Source organism: Pan troglodytes, chromosome X, assembly GCF_028858775.2.
Source record: "Pan troglodytes isolate AG18354 chromosome X, NHGRI_mPanTro3-v2.0_pri, whole genome shotgun sequence".
NCBI classification, from domain to species: domain Eukaryota; kingdom Metazoa; phylum Chordata; class Mammalia; order Primates; family Hominidae; genus Pan; species Pan troglodytes.
The window spans coordinates 145,403,099-145,419,785 of record NC_072421.2 but is presented as its reverse complement, the minus strand read 5'-3'; the positions used below and the strand labels follow the sequence as shown (position 1 = coordinate 145,419,785).

The following is a 16,687-nucleotide window of genomic DNA, read 5'->3' as shown; positions in this document are numbered from 1 at the left end:
TTTAATCGTTAATAACAACAACCTTCGATTGCCTCAATTTTCATCTCTGGTCCAGCATTTATTCTACAGCACTAACTGTTCGACAGTCACTCTAAGCTCACACTCTTTGACAACTTAATGATAATCTTTGTCTGTGTACCCTGAAACCTAACTTCTAATCTGTTAAAGAATAGTTGCAGATAATTCTTCTCTATTGCTTTCAAAGTATTACTTCAGACTATGCTTATCTTCTTTATAGATTACAAATGGCTTCACTAAAATTTCAATATTAGGTTCTAAAGCAGGAGTGTCCAATCTTTTGGCTTCCCTGGGCCATACTGGAAGAAGAAGAATTGGGCCACACATAAAATACACTAACACTAAAGATAGCTGATGAGCTTTAAAAAAACTTGCAAAAAAAAAACTCTTGTAACGTTTTAAGAAAGTTTACAAATTTGTGTTGGGTAGCATTCAAAGCCGTCCTAGGCCACGTGGAGCCCATGCGCTGCAGGTTGGACAAGCTTGTTCTAAAGGAATTGTTTTCTTATGTAGTTATTTTATTATTTATTTCTACACAACGAACTTTTTTGTTGCTCTTTTTCATTTTGTTTTTGCTGAATACAGCTCTGAAAATTTAGAGCAGCAATATCAGATTCTTGGGAAATAACTTTCAAAGCAAACACTTGTTTACTGAACTCTGGTGATCATTTGGTATACATGATGACTCCTTTCTAAGATTTCACTTTGCCTTGGAGATGCCTGTTCATCATAGCAAAAGCGAAGAACTCCACAAGTCATTTTTGTTTCTAATTCAATTATACACACAGATATTTTATTTGCTGAACATCAGACACTGTCCTAGGCACTTTAGACTATGATGGTTAATTTTGTGTGTCAACTTGACTGGGCCATAGGGTGACCAGATATTTGGTCAAACATTATTCTGGGTGTGTCAGTGAGGGTGTTTTGGGATATGATTAACACTTAAATTGGTAGACTAAGTAAAGCAGATTGTGCTCCCTCACATGAGTGGGCCTCATCCAATCAGTTGAAGGCCTGAGTAGAACAAAAAGGAGTGACCTTCCTTTGAGTAAGAAAGAATTTCCCCTGCCAGAATACCTTCAATCTGAGGCACTGGCTCTTCCTGAGTCTCAAGCCCACCAGCTTTTGAATGGAAACTATACCATTGGCTCTCCTGGTTCTCAGGCCTTTGAACTCAGACTAGAACTAAACCCAGCTCTCTTGGATCTCCAGCTTGCTGACTCACCCTGCAGATCTTGGGACTTATCCACCTACATAATCACGTGAGCCAATTTCTTATAATACATTTATTTGTGTATATATGATATGTTCATATATATATAATACACATACATACACACCCTAATGATATCTGTACAGCTTTCTCTCCCTTCCTTCCTGAGATTCTCACTCAAATACCATATTCTCAGTGAGACCTACTCTGACCACCTTATGTAAAACTACATACTTCCCTCATACTCCCTAGTACTTTTCCCTGCTTTATTTTTTTCCTCCTTAGCACACGTTATCTAACATACTATGTATTTTACTGATTGATTTTGTTTCTTTTCTGGCTACTTCACTAGAATGTAAACTCTATAAGGGCAGATATTTTTGTATTTTTTTTTGCTTCTGTCTCCCCGGCACCACAGTACCTAGCTCATATTGTTGAAGAAATGAATAAATGACCACATTATTTTCATTTGCATCCAAGTGAGTTGCACTGAAAAGTTTGGACTCCTGATTCAAAAGGGTATCTGCAACAGGTCTCCTTCTGTCTGGTGTCTATCAAACATCTCGACAGCTTCTTCAGAAGGTAATCATACTGCTGTCTTGATAAATCTTGCAATGCACATGTTGTGGATCTTACCTTCAGCAAGCATTTTCAATTGTGGGGCTTTGTGCTTTGTTGGCTCAAATGACGCCTCCTGCAATAGAGCACATACGGAGATGTGCACATTTCCCAGGTATGGTGTCTTTATGAACCTCCGTTTGACAGGAACTCTTTTATTCTCATTATATCTGCAAGCTTTGGATCTATCTAAAGTTTTTGTAATAAGAGTTTTTTCTTTTCTGATCACCAAAAACCAAGACTTCTTCCCTCAAAATTGCAATCTATTCATATCATAACTGAATCCTGAGAAACTTGAGTGTCCTCCCCTTTCAGTTCTTCTCATTCTCCAAGCGACTACTAGTCTGGGGCAAGGTGCCCCTGTTATGTGCTGCCACAGAACTTGGTACTCTTCTTATCATAGCCCTGTCATTACTTCTTTACCTGGCTTCCTCTCCAGCTATACTGTGAGTTCCATCAAGACAGGGCCAAGTCTGTCTTGCTCATGACTCTATCTCCAAGCACACAGAGTGCATGGCACATAACAGGAACTCAATAAATGTTTGCCACATGAATAAGTAACAAGCCCAGGTAAACCTGAGTCTCACATATTTCAAAAGAAAAAAGTGAATCATAAGACATAATTTTTAAAAACAGCATAATAAATTCATATATATCACAGAACGCAATTATTTAAAAAGAAAAGAAAACACAACAAGGTAACAGTATTTAGCACTAGTGAAATTATGATTTGATTTTTTCCTTTATCCTATATATTCTTCTTTGCCAAATTTCCTATAAGTGTATTTTACTTTTATAGTGGGAAAAATAACGTTATAATTTATAAAATAAAAAAACCCTACAAATTATCTTCACCTCTTTTCCTCAAAATAAACAAAGTATCACACACTGCAACATATGATCATTGGGGTTTTTCTCTCTGCTTGCTGACAGGTGAATAACAATATGGAACATCTGTCTTATTTAGTACCAACCGAAGTATACGTTGATACAATAACCCAAGTTGCAAAAATCATGTAACTTTTTAGGATCTGAATGCCACCGGTGTTTTAGGCATGTTTTTAAAGATTCTGTAGGAACTGTTTTTAATAAAAAGAATTCAGATTCTGGTTTGATGCATGAAAACAGAACTCAATTTTATTTCATGTTTGAAAGTAAACATGACAAAAATAAGAACCAATTTTTAGCTTTCCAAAATGCTCCATGAGGTTTGCATGGCTGAGACAGTCCCCTCTGCTCTGAATGGTTTCTGTTGTCTTGAGGGGAAAATAATGCTATGGGAGAAAAGTAAAGTAGGGTTAAACAACTTGAAAAGGCTGGTATTCACATATCACACTTTGTCATAAAAGAAGTCCCTGCAACAAAATTATCAAATTCTATATAGTGAATGTTATGATTAACTTATGTATTTTCAGTTTGCCGGTACATCATCTTCTGTTACTGTGAGGCATACATATAAAACAGATTAGAGCAAATATCATTACAGAGATAATTTCTGAATAACAAAGTTAACTTCCATGTCTCAGTGAATGGTCCACAGAAACCAAGTTTTGTTAGTCTAGTTATAATGTTACATATGTATATATGTGTGTGTACATGTGTACATATGCACACATGTATTGCATTAAACTAATACAAGGTAATATATTTATATGGATAATAACACACAGGCATTATTATAGTAATACATATTTATGTGTTACCTTAAGTAAATATGTATCAAATATACATATATGATACCTTATATAAAGATTTTCTTTTTTTTCTTCTGAGATAAATCACTTTTCCTATTCATCAAATCAACCTTCTTATTCTGAAGATTGGTGAAATGAAGCCCAAGAAAGTTAAAGGACTTGCTCAAGCAAACACTGTAAATAATGGCAGAACTGGGACTAAAGCCAGAGTCTCCTGACACGGAATTCAATGGCCTGTCATTCCATTCCTTTGCTTCTCTGTAACTTAATACCGTAATTTTGGGTACTGCATTGCAATTTTCAAAACATTTTCACATACATTATATTGTTTAAATTACACAAAAAATCTATGATGGTATCAAGGAACTGAAAGGTTAATTTCACTGCCCATGGAAACACTACTAGTTAATGACCTGGGTCTCCTTACTCCCAGTCCCTGAGATACAGCTTTGTTTCTCACCAACCATTTTATTCTTACTTGTCCCTTCACAGTTATTTTGGGAGGAGGAGACCCAAGTCAAGGCTAGGGATCTATAACCCTGTACAAGTATAACCTGTACAAAGTAGTCCCTAGTATATGATTCTGGGATCCCTCTCTCAACCTCTTCTAACACTACATCGTGCAGGTTTGAAGAACAGGTAGCTGAGACTAACAGGTAAGATCCAGGATTCAATCTCAGCTCTGTCAGACTCCTAAGGCCATTCTCCTTCCCCTGGATGTGTGATGTGGTCACATATGAGGACTGTGGCCTTCATTATTTACCAAGGGTGTCTATCAGGGAGCCACAGAGTCAGAGTGGGCAGGATCAACTTCTTTTCTCCCTCTGAAAAGCTGACCTGTGTATACCATATAATGTGGCACTCAAAACAATTTGGCACATTTCTTATCCATTTTCCTACCATCTCAATATCTCTAGTGATAAATATTTGTTCAGAAGCTGGCCCTCCTGTGATCCAAACATTTGTGTGGTTTAAAAAAATGTGTCAGTCAAGCCAAGATGATGGTAGAAATATAAAGCTAACAAGAATCAGAGATTGAGCACTTCAACTTTATATCCTATTGTCAATTACCTTTGATCTCTTGCTACTCTTCACCATGTTCCTCACGTCCTCTTGCTTCTTTCTGTAACATTTCAGACTTCCTCTTTCGCTTCCTTCGTTTCTTCAAACCCGTTACAACTGTGTTGTCCTGCCTTTGTAAATCATCGGCCGGTTCGCTGTAACATAAAAAGTTCAAGTGAAACCTTATTTCTCATTAGTGATAGAATAACAATGTGAGGGTTATAAGGAAAAAAATATTTGCCCAGATAACTATACTTTCCCACCTGATATTTTTAACTCACCAGATTTAATAAATCCGATAGAAATTATTCCACTTGGCTTGCTCATATTGATCATCATAACCATCATTATTATTCTCTATACAGTCATTTTGATTATGTGACCTTCTGTAACAGAAATGCTCTCCCACTTCCCTGTGCTGACATCAATGTTACCCACTCTTTAACGGTAAGTTTAGATATTATCTTGTCTAGGAAGCCAGCTCTTCCACTCCTAGTTTAGAGGGATTCCTTCCTCCTATGAACTTCAAATCTACACAGTAATGGCTCACATTGTATTAGCATTTACAATTTTCAAAGCACTTTCACTTACTCCTGTTGTCATTGGGTATACAATCTCGTACCTCCTTGTAATTTGTGTGGACAGTTGGTAAAGGGGCACTTGAGAGGCTACCACATGCCAAGAACTTCACTAAGTGCTTTATATACTTTCTCATTAAATCCTCATAACAACCCTAGAAGGTGGATAGTGTGTTTCCTATTTTGCAAATGATTAATCTGGGGTTTAAAGAGGTAAAATAATTCACCCAAGGTCACAGATAACTAGTAATGGAGATGCTAGAATTTAAACGTAGGTCTGTTTGACTCTAAAGTACAAGCTTTTTCCATTAGACCACTTTGCAGTGTTCGTGAATAATGGCTAGCAGCAGGTATGATAAACTTCCTATGTGCATAATAAGCACTTCATGTGCATGATCTCATTTAATCTTCATTAACGACTTGATGAGGCAGGTACTATTTCTATCATTCCCATTTTTCATATGGGGAAACTGAGGCACCAAGACGGAAAGTAACTTGCCGAGGTCACCAAACTACTCAGTAGTAGAACCAGGATTCAAATCCAGACCTACCTAAATCTAAAGTACAATCTCTCTCCTACTACACTAACCTGTCTCATTCTCTCCTCAAAGCTTGTAAATTCCTTCAGACTGGAACCTCACCTTATCACTTTTTATATCCCACAGAGGAAATGGAAATGTTTGTTGATTTTTATGCTTATAGGGCTTTTACTTTCTAAAGAACTAAACATAAGCCAAGAAGAAAAAAAAATAGTAATGTTCATGGCAGAGGTAAAGAGAAAAATCCAAAGACAGAAAAAAAGAGAAAGATTTGCACACAATATTATGAAGAGGTAATGACAGATAAATAATCCTATCCTCAGCTCAAGCTAGGTAGCATACAGAAGAAGATACCAGGACCTTGTAAGTGCTACTTAGCTGTACAGAAAAACAAGGTTCTGAGCATGTGGGTCCCAGAGAAAGATAAGTCTGCCTTTGAAATTATGACTTTGAAGATAAATAATACTAACTTTTCTCCCCTAAAACTGTATTACTGGGTTGACACTGAGCTCCACTAGGTAAGACAAATGTGGGGCAAAGAAACAAATTCTTTCCCAATTAATCAAAAAATGTCTCTGGGCATAAATGAAATGGTGAATGAAGGCAAAAAATATATTTATATGATTTATCTATGGCCTATTTATGTTGCCATGTTGTTACCTACAGTCTAAAAAAAAATAATAACTGAAACAACTACACAGTTCTCAGTACCTTGGGGCCAGATGTGCTTGAGAATGCAGATTCTTTTGGATTTAGAAAGGTAATATGACACGATATATTGAATACTACATGACATTCCCATGGGGTCTGGGGTAGCATCTCATAATCAAACACAGTAACATTTCTGCAACAAATATATGAATATTCACTCTGAGAATTAAATAATGACTAGAAGGAATCTCAGTCCAGGTTTGTCGCAAAATGAATAAAACAAAATTTTTAGGTTTGCAGAAATTTTTGAATTTCAGGATTTTAGAGAAGAAATTGAGAACTTATGCTTTTTTCTAATGCTGTGACGTCAATATAGCCTACTTTATATAATTAAAATGACTATGTTTTCTTTATCCACAGATTTTCTTTTAAATTTGATCATGTACATTTCACCTTAATTAACAACAAAAAAGCAACACGGCCTTATTATTTCAAAACTGACCTAGGTTTCAGAGGACTTGGTTTTTGTTCAGCCTCATCACTAACTGGCTATATGACTAACATTTACTACTGAGATCCAAGGTTGGCTATTCTACCTAATAGGCAATGAAAATGCCCAAGGGAGAGAGTAGGAGTGAAATGATCTTTCAGTGTCCTAGAGGTGGTTTTCTTCTTTTCATATAAAGTGTCATATATCACGACAAGCATACGCACACGGAAAAGGTCAATTTCTTGCACACTCATTCACTCACTGATATATTTGCTCATTTATTAAATAAACATTATTATGAGTACTAGAGACATAAACATGACTAAGATATGGTACCTGTCCTTGAGGAGCTTAAAATTTAGAAGGGAAAGTAGATATACAGACTAACAATATTATGTTGAGATGAGTTCAAGTAGAGGTAATCAGAGGTTGGTAGAAGGCAGACAAGAAGAAGCCTGACCCAATGTGTGCAGGAGGTTTGGAGTAAGCTTCCTAGAAGAGGTGACCTCTAAGATGAGGCCTGCAGCCTGAGTGGAGAGAGCCAGATAAAGAAAAGTGGAGGTGGGGAGATGCATAAGAGCATTTCAGTCAGCAGATACACTTTATGAGACTCAGAGTGACAAGGTGGCATGTTGTTTGTAAACATCTAGTAGAGTGGCATGGCTGGAAATGTTCAGTGAGCTCACTGGAAATTCCTAATGACACAGATCCACACAGTAGTGGGACATTTTTTTTCTTCTAAAAATTCCCAGGAGCCTAGATCTAAGAGCAGAGAAGTGGTATGGATTCAGTTTCCATGAAACAAGGGGACTGGAAACAAGAATGGATTAAAGTACTAGACAATGGGATCCAGGCTGGATAAAAAAAAAAAAAAGCAGATGACGTTAGGAAGATGGCAGACCGGGAGAAAAGAGAGAGTTAAAGACACTGGAGGCCTCAATGTGTTAAAGAACAGGTTCAGCAAAAATGAAGCAGAGAAAAAGCTGGAGGACAAGGAACCTATGGTGAAAGAGTAGGATTTTGAACTTTAAGATTTCAGAGATTCAGAGGTTCAATTCTGAGTGAATAACAATGTTCAAGATGTGGGCATGAAACTGGGTGGCCAAGGATGAGTAAAGGGGCAATTCCTCCGGATTGAGTACATCAGGGAACTCTGAGGCTAGGGGCTCAAAGAAACAAAAACATACATCATTGAAGAAATTTGTTGGGTGTTTTGGAACGTCAAGAGTTTAACATAACTGATCAGAAAGAAAGAAATGGCCTGAGGACAGAGCAAGATGGCAGAACAGAATGCTCTAACAATTACCCCCATCCTACCCCGCCATAGGAACACCAAATTTAACAACTATCTACACAGGGAAAAAAAAAAAAGCCCCTTCATAAGAACCAAAAATCAGGGGAGCACTCAGAGTACTTGCTTTTAACTTCATACAGCTGAAAGAAGTACTGAAGAGAGTAGGAAAGACAGTCTTGAATTGCCAATGCCGCCTCTCCCCTATCCCCCAGCAGTGGCTGCATGGCACAGAAAGAGAATCTGTGCACTTGGGAGAGAAAGAGTGCAGCAATTGTGAGACATTACATTGAACTCAGAGCTGCCCTGTTAAAGCAGAAAGCAAAACCAGGCTGAATTCAGCTGATGCCCACTCACAGAGGGACTATTTAAACCAGACCTGGCCAGAGAGGAACCACCCATCCCAGTAGTCAGGATTGAATCTGGCAAGCCTTGCCACTGTGGGCCAAAAGTTCACTGGGGCCCTCAATAACCTTGAAAGGCAGTCTAGGCCACAAGGACTGCAATTCTTAGGTTAGTCCTAGTGCTGAACTGGGTTAAGAGTCAGTGGATTTAGGAAGCACACAACCTACTGACACACTAGCCAGGGTGGCTAAGGGAATGTTGGTGCCACCCCTCCCCTAACTCCAGGCTGCAAAACTCATAGCTCCAAAAGACACTCCTTCCATCTGTTTCAGAAGAGGAGAGGGAAGAGTAAAGAAGACTTTGTCTTACATCTTGGATATCAGCTCAGCCACAGTAGGAAAGGGCACCAGTCAGAGTCAAGAGGTCCCCTTTTCAGGCCCTAGTTCACAGATGACAGTTCTAGATACACCCTGAACCAGGAGACAATCTACTGCCTTAAAGGGAAGGATCCAGTCCTAGCAGGACCTGCTGACTGAAAATCCCTTGGGCCCTGAATAACAAGCAGTGATACCTAGGTTATGCTGTGAGCCTTGGGTGAGACTTTGAGACTTGCTGAATTCAGGTGTGACTCAGCACATCCTCAGCTGTGGTGGCTACAGGGAGAGACTCCTGCTTGAGAAAAGCAGTGGGAAAAGTAAAGGGAATTTTGTCTCGAACCTTAAATACCAGCTTAGTCACAGGGGAGTAGAGCACCAAGTGGGCTTTTAGTGTACCCAATCCCGGGCCTTGGCTGTTGGATGGCATTTCTGGACCTGCCCTGGGCCAGAGGGGAGCCCACTGCCCTGAAGGGTGGTGAGTCCCAGGCCAGGTAACATTCACCACAAGCTGATAGAAGAGCCCTTGGGCTTTAAGAGAACATTGGCAGTACTCCCTGTGGGCCTGCAGTGTTGATTGCCACAAGGTAGGGCTCTTCTGCCTGTAGAAAGGGGAAGAAACAGTGGGAAGAACTGCATCTTGTGGTGAGTGCCAGATCACCTGCAGTACAACAGAACACTGGGTATATTTCTAAGGTTTTGACTCTAGTTCTTGGCTCCTGGAAAGTACCCCTGGACATGCCTGGGGCCTGCAAGAACTCACCACCCTGAAGGGAAGGATACAAGGCTGGCTGGCTTTGCCACCTGCTGTTTGTAGAGTCCCAGTGCCTTGAGCAAACATAAGCAGTGGCCAGGTAGTGATTACAGTGGGCCTTGGACAAGCCCTAGTGCTGTGCTGGCTTAAGGTCTGCCCTAGTGCAGTCCCAGTGGTGGTGGCCTCAGTGGTGTTTGGGTCACCTCACCCCAAAGCTCCAGGCACCTCAGTCCAGAGAGAGAGACTCCATTTGATTGGGGAAAAGGAAAGGAAGAGAACAAGAGCCTCTGATGGTAATCCAGAGAATTATTCTGGTTTTTTTCCCAAGATCATTAAGGAAGTACCTCTACAAGTCTGCAAGAGTCACAGTGTCACTGGATTTGGTATGCCTCCTAATGTGAATACAGCTTAGATCACAACACTCAAGTCCCTTAGAACACCTGGAAAGCTGTCCGAAGAAAGACAGGTACAAACAAGCCCAGATAGTGAACAGTACAATGAATACCTAACTCTTCAATGCCCAGACACAGACAAACGTTCACAAGCATCAAGACCATCCAGGAAAATGTGAAATCACCAAATGAACTAAATAAGGCACCAGAAACGAATCCTGGAGAAACAGAGACATATTATCTTTCAGACAAAGAATTCAAAATAGCTGTTTTGAGGAAACACAAAGAAATTCAATAGAACACAGACAAGGAATGCATAATTATATCAGACAAACTGAAAAAAGAGGTTGAAATAATTAAAAATAATCAGGCAGAAATTCTGGAGTTAAAAATGCAACTGACATACTGAAGAATGCATCAGAGTTTTTTAATAGTAGATTGATCAAGTAGAATAAACAATTAGTGACCTTGAAGATAGGCTATTTTAAAATACATTTAATACCATTTAAAATGGTCAGAGGAGACAAAAGAAAAAAGAAAACAATGAAACATGCCTACAACATCTAGAAAATAGTCTCAAAAGGTGTCTGTTCATGTCCTTCGCCCACTTTTTGATGGGGTTGTTTGTTTTTTTCTTGTAAATTTGTTTGAGTTCATTGTAGATTCTGGATATTAGCCCTTTGTCAGACGAGTAGGTTGCGAAAATTTTCTCCCATTTTGTAGGTTGCCTGTTCACTCTGATGGTAGTTTCTTTTGCTGGGCAGAAGCTCTTTAGTTTAATTAGATCCCATTTGTCAATTTTGTCTTTTGTTGCCATTGCTTTTGGTGTTTTAGACATGAAGTCCTTGCCCATGCCTATGTCCTGAATGGTAATGCCTAGGTTTTCTTCTAGGGTTTTTATGGTTTTAGGTCTAACGTTTAAGTCTTTAATCCATCTTGAATTAATTTTTGTATAAGGTGTAAGGAAGGGATCCAGTTTCAGCTTTCTACATATGGCTAGCCAGTTTTCCCAGCACCATTTATTAAATAGGGAATCCTTTCCCCATTGCTTGTTTTTCTCAGGTTTGTCAAAGATCAGATAGTTATAGATATGCGGTGTTACTTCTGAGGGCTCTGTTCTGTTCCATTGATCTATGTCTCTGTTTTGATACCAGTACCATGCTGTTTTGGTTACTGTAGCCTTGTAGTATAGTTTGAAGTCAGGTAGTGTGATGCCTCCAGCTTTGTTCTTTTGGCTTAGGATTGACTTGGCATGAACAGACACTTCTCAAAAGAAGACATTTATGCAGCCAAAAAACACATGAAAAAATGCTCACCATCACTGGCCATCAGAGAAATGCAAATCAAAACCACAATGAGATACCATCTCACGCCAGTTACAATGGCAATCATTAAAAAGTCAGGAAACAACAGGTGCTGGAGAGGATGTGGAGAAATAGGAACACTTTTACACTGCTGGTGGGACTGTAAACTAGTTCAACCCTTGTGCAAGTCAGTGTGGCGATTCCTCAGGGATCTAGAACTAGAAATACCATTTGACCCAGCCATCCCATTACTGGGTATATACCCAAAGGACTATAAATCATGCTGCTATAAAGACACATGCACACGTATGTTTATTGCGGCACTATTCACAATAGCAAAGACTTGGAAGCAACCCAAATGTCCAACAATGATAGACTGGATTAAGAAAATGTGGCACATATACACCATGGAATACTATGCAGCCATAAAAAATGATGAGTTAACGTCCTTTGTAGGGACATGGATGAAATTGGAAATCATCATTCTCAGTAAACTATCGCAAGAACAAAAAACCAAACACCGCATATTCTCACTCATAGGTGGGAATTGAACAATGAGATCACATGGACACAGGAAGGGGAATATCACACTCTGGGGACTGTGGTGGGGTGGGGGGAGGGGGGAGGGATAGCATTGGGAGATATACCTAATGCTAGATGACGAGTTAGTGGGTGCAGCGCACCAGCATGGCACATGTATACATATGTAACTAACCTGCACATTGTGCACATGTACCCTAAAACTTAAAGTATAATAATAATAAAATTTTAAAAATTTAAAAAAAAGAAAATAGTCTCAAAAGGACAAATCTAAGAGTTAGTGGCCTTAAAAAGGAGGTAGAGAAGGTGATGGGGTAAAAGTTTGTTCAAAGCAATAATAACAGAGGATGTCCCAAACCTAGACAAAGATATCAATATACAAGTACAAGAAGGTTATAGAATACCAGGCAGATTTAACCAAAAGAAGATGACCTCAAGGCATTTAATAATCAAACTCCCAAAGGTCAAGGATGAACAACGGATCCTAAAAGCACTAAGAGAAAAGAAACAAATAACATACAATGGAGCCCCAGTAAGTCTGGCAGCAGAGTTACCAGCAGAAACCTTATGGCCAGGAGAGAGTAGTATGATATATATAAGGTGCTGAAGGAAAAATAAGACATACTACTCTTTCACCCTAGAGCAGTATGTCCAACAAAAATATCCTTCAGACATGAAGAAAAATAAAGACTTTCCCAGACAAACAAAAGCTGGGGGATTTCATCAATACCAGATCTGTCCTACACAAAATGCTACATTGAATACTTTAATGAGAAAGAAAAGGGTGTTAATGACCAATAATAAATCATCTGAAGGTACAAAACTCACTGGCAATAATAAGTATGCAGAAAACCACAAAATATTATAACAAAGTAACTTTGTTGTATAAACTACTCTTAAGTGGAAAGACTAAAGACGAACCAATCAAAAATATTAACTGCAACAATTCTTCAAAACATCGACTACTATAAGATACAAGCAGAAACAATAAAAAGTTTAAAAATTGGGGGATGAAACTATGAGGTAGAGTTTTTATTAGTTTCCTTTTTGTTGACTGTTTATGCAAACAATGTTATGTTGTTATCAGCTTAAAATAATAGGTTATTAGATAGTATTTGCAAGCCTCATGGTAACCTCTAATCAAAAAACATACAATGGATTCACAGAAAATAAAAATCAAGAAACTAAATCATATCACCAGAGAAAATCACCTTCACTAGAGGAAGACAGGAAGGAAGGAAAGTAGAAGGAGAAGACCACAAGGCCACCAGAAAACAAATAACAAAATGGCAGAAGTAAGTCATTACTTATCAATAATAACACTGACTATAAAAGGACTACACTCTCCAATCAAAAGACACGGAGTGGCTGAATGGATATAAAAATGAGACCCAATCATCAGTTGCCTACAAGAAACACACTTCACCTATAAAGACACATATAGCTTGAAAATAAAGGAATGAAAAAAAGACATTCCATACCAATGGAAACCAAGACAGAGCAGGAGTAGCTATACTTACATCAGAAAAAAATATATTTCAAAACAAAACTATATGAAGAAACACACTTCACCTATAAAGACACATATAGACTGAAAATAAAGGAATGAAAAAAAGACATTCCATACCAATGGAAACCAAGAAAGAGAAGGAGTAGCTATACTTACATCAGAAAAAATCTATTTCAAAACAAAACTATATGAAGAGACAAAGACAGTCACCACATAATGATAGAGGCCAATTCAGCAATGGAATATAGCAATAGTAAATATATGTGCACCCAACACTGGAACACCCAGATACATAAAGCAAATAGTATTAGAGCTAAAGATAGAGATAGACCCCAGTACAATAATAGCTAGTGACTTCAATACCCTACTGTCAGCACTGGATAGAGATATTCCAGACAGAAAATGAACAAAGTAACATCAGACTTAATCTGCACTGTACACCAAATAGACCTAAATAGATATTTAGAGAAAACCCTACAGAATACACTTTCTTTCCCCAGCACATGAATTATCCTCAAGGATAGACTGTGTGTTAGGTCACAAAGCAAGCCCTAAAACATTGAAAAAAATTAAAACGATAACAAGCATCTTCTCTCACCAAAATGGAATAACAAAAGGAAATTTGGAAACTATACAAACACATGGAAATTAAACAATATGTTCCTGAATAGCCAATGAATCCATGAAGAGATTAAGAAGGAAATTAAAACACTTCTTGAAACAACTGATAATGGAAACATGATATACCAAAACCTGGGATACAACATAAGCAGTACTCAGAGGGAAGATTATAGCTGTAAGTACCTATATCAAAAAGAGGAAAAACTTCACATAAACAGCCTAATGATACATCTTAAATAACCAGAAAAGCAAAATCAAACCAAACCCACAATTAGGAGAATAAAAATAATAAAGATGAGAGCAGAAATAAATAAATTTGAAATGAAGAAAACAATACAGAAGATTAATGAAACAAAAAGTTGTTTTTTTAAGAAAGATAAATAAAATTCACAAACCTTTAGCCAGACTAAGCAAACAAGAGAGAATACCCAAATAAGTAAAATCAGAGATGAAAAAGAAGACATTATAACTGATACCATAGAAATTCAAAGGTTCAATAGTGGCTACTCTGAGCAACTATGTGCCAATAAATTGTAAAATCTAGAAGAAATGGAAAAATGTCTAGACACATACAACCTAACAAAATTGAACCAGGAAGAAATCCAAAACCTGAACAGACCAATAACAAGTAACGAGAGCAAGGCTATAATAAAACTCTCCCAGGAAAAGAAAAGCCCAGGACCCACGGGCTGGGCATGTTGGCTTCTGTCTGTAATCCCAGCACTTCAGGAGGCCAAGGCAGGTGGATTCCTTGAGCTCAGGAGTTTGAGACCAGCCTGGGCAACATGGTGAAGCTCTGTTTCTACCAAATATACAAAAATTAGTTGGGTGTGGTGGCACATGCCTGTGGTCCTGGGTACTCGGGAGGCTGAGGTGGGAGGATTGCTGGAGCCCGGGAAGTCGAGGCTGCAGTGAGCCGTGATTGTGCCACTGCACTCCAACCTGGGTGACAGAGCGAGAACTTGTCTTAAAAAAAAAATTCCCAAGTTTACTTCCGTAGAAGCCATCTACATGCTAACTTTTTATCTGTACCTCTTTTACGGACAATGATTTTCTACTTTGGATACTTGTATATGTCCCTTATTACATAGACTATGTGTGTTCCTTGAGAGCACAGAGCATAATCTGATTTGCTTCTTTGTCCTTCACAGCACCTAACACAAGGCCTGGAACACAGATATTCTTGAAAGCATTAGAAGTTCTTGAATGATATAATGAAATGAAATAGAGATATTTCAGGAAGATGAGTCTGGCAAGACACTGCAGGATGGATTAGAGGGAGAGTAGATTAGGAGTCCAGGTATATGTCCAAACTGGTTTGGCAGGTATCCTTAATTCCTCTTTACCTAAGGCCAATGCTATACATTCCTATTTAAGTACCAGGAAACCTCTCTGGAACCCACCTCCTAGCCATCCTCCAAGCCCCACTTGCGGCCCCATCTCAGATGGTGTCTGTCTTATAAGAATCTCTTGGATTAGATATATCATTATGACCTCTCAGCTCTGAAACCTGCCTTTGCTCTTTAGATGCTACCCTTAGTTCCCTTTTGCTCCTCTCCTGAAGCCACTTGCCTAGAATGGGAAAAGGCACTCAAGGCTGGTACTAAATTACAATAAAATGGGAGAAGGGGCAAATTCCAGACTCATTCCAAAGAAGAACAAAACAAAACAGAACACAATGACAAGGAGAGTAAGTGAAAAGATTATATATTGAGGGCAAATGAGAAGAAATAGTCACCAAAGACTCTAAGGTTCTAGCCTGGGAAACTAAAGAAATCACTGACAGGAATGGAGAAGGGTCAAGGGGAGATGATTTAGGAGAAAAAGAAAATGAGTTCACTTTTTCACATGTTGCATTTGAGGTGCTGATAAAACATCTAATTCACGAGAGTGACTGGAAATATGGAACAGGTAGAGGTGAAGATTTTAGGATTTGGAATTAAGAGTAATTTACCCAGAGACTCTTGGAATACTATGGTCAGAAAATACCATAGAAATTATCTAACTCAAGTCTCTACTATAATTTTGTTAGAAAATCAATACTCAAAGAATTTAAACACATCCATGAAACGTGACGAAAGCAGAATGAGAACGCAGATCTTTTAGAATGTTCTTCCTACTATATATTTCTAACATTTTCTGATAAATGGGAGTAAGGCTTTGGGAAACAACCACATTTGGGTGAACAAAGAAAAGCAGACTGAGATGGATCAAAATTGTAAGAGGAACAATGAAATCCAAGGGGGGAAAATTTCAAGAAGGGAGCAGTCAACAGTGTACTCTGTGACAAAAAGATCAAATTAAATGGGAATTGAGAAAAGGTCACTTCATTTTGCAATGAAGTTATTAGTTACTTGGCAACAGAATGTTCTTTTTAATAGTACCTACTATGCCAGAGTTCTCTAAAATGCTGTCCTTGGAGTCCTTGCAATGAGAACACCTCAGACATATGATCCGCATAATGAGGTTCTCTTATTATTTCAGTAATTAAATTACCATGAACAGCGTCCAAGAAGTACCAGCTTTATACGAATTTCAAACCTATAGTGACTCATGTTAGAACAGAGTTCCAGTTTGCTCACATTCTCATCTGACATATTTTATCAAAGTTCTTAGAGCCTAGTCATACTTTTCAAAATTTATAGATTTTATTTCCTTCCTCTGAATCCAGATGTATATAATCCTAGGAA

The 16,687-nt window shown here is 38.3% G+C and overlaps 1 protein-coding gene across 1 annotated transcript in view; it reads right to left on the bottom strand.

Annotated features, from left to right (window-relative positions):
- Window positions 1-2,962: 2,962 nt before the first annotated feature.
- Window positions 2,963-16,687, bottom strand: part of FMR1NB (FMR1 neighbor) — a 44,751-nt gene continuing 31,026 nt past the window's right edge. Inside the window, exons 5-6 of the mRNA XM_521295.8 lie at window positions 4,618-4,763; window positions 2,963-3,126 (exon numbers count right to left, since the gene is read on the bottom strand). Coding sequence (XP_521295.2) covers window positions 4,631-4,763 — 133 coding nt within the window. The 3' untranslated portion in view covers window positions 2,963-3,126; window positions 4,618-4,630. The remainder of the gene's footprint in view (window positions 3,127-4,617; window positions 4,764-16,687) is intronic.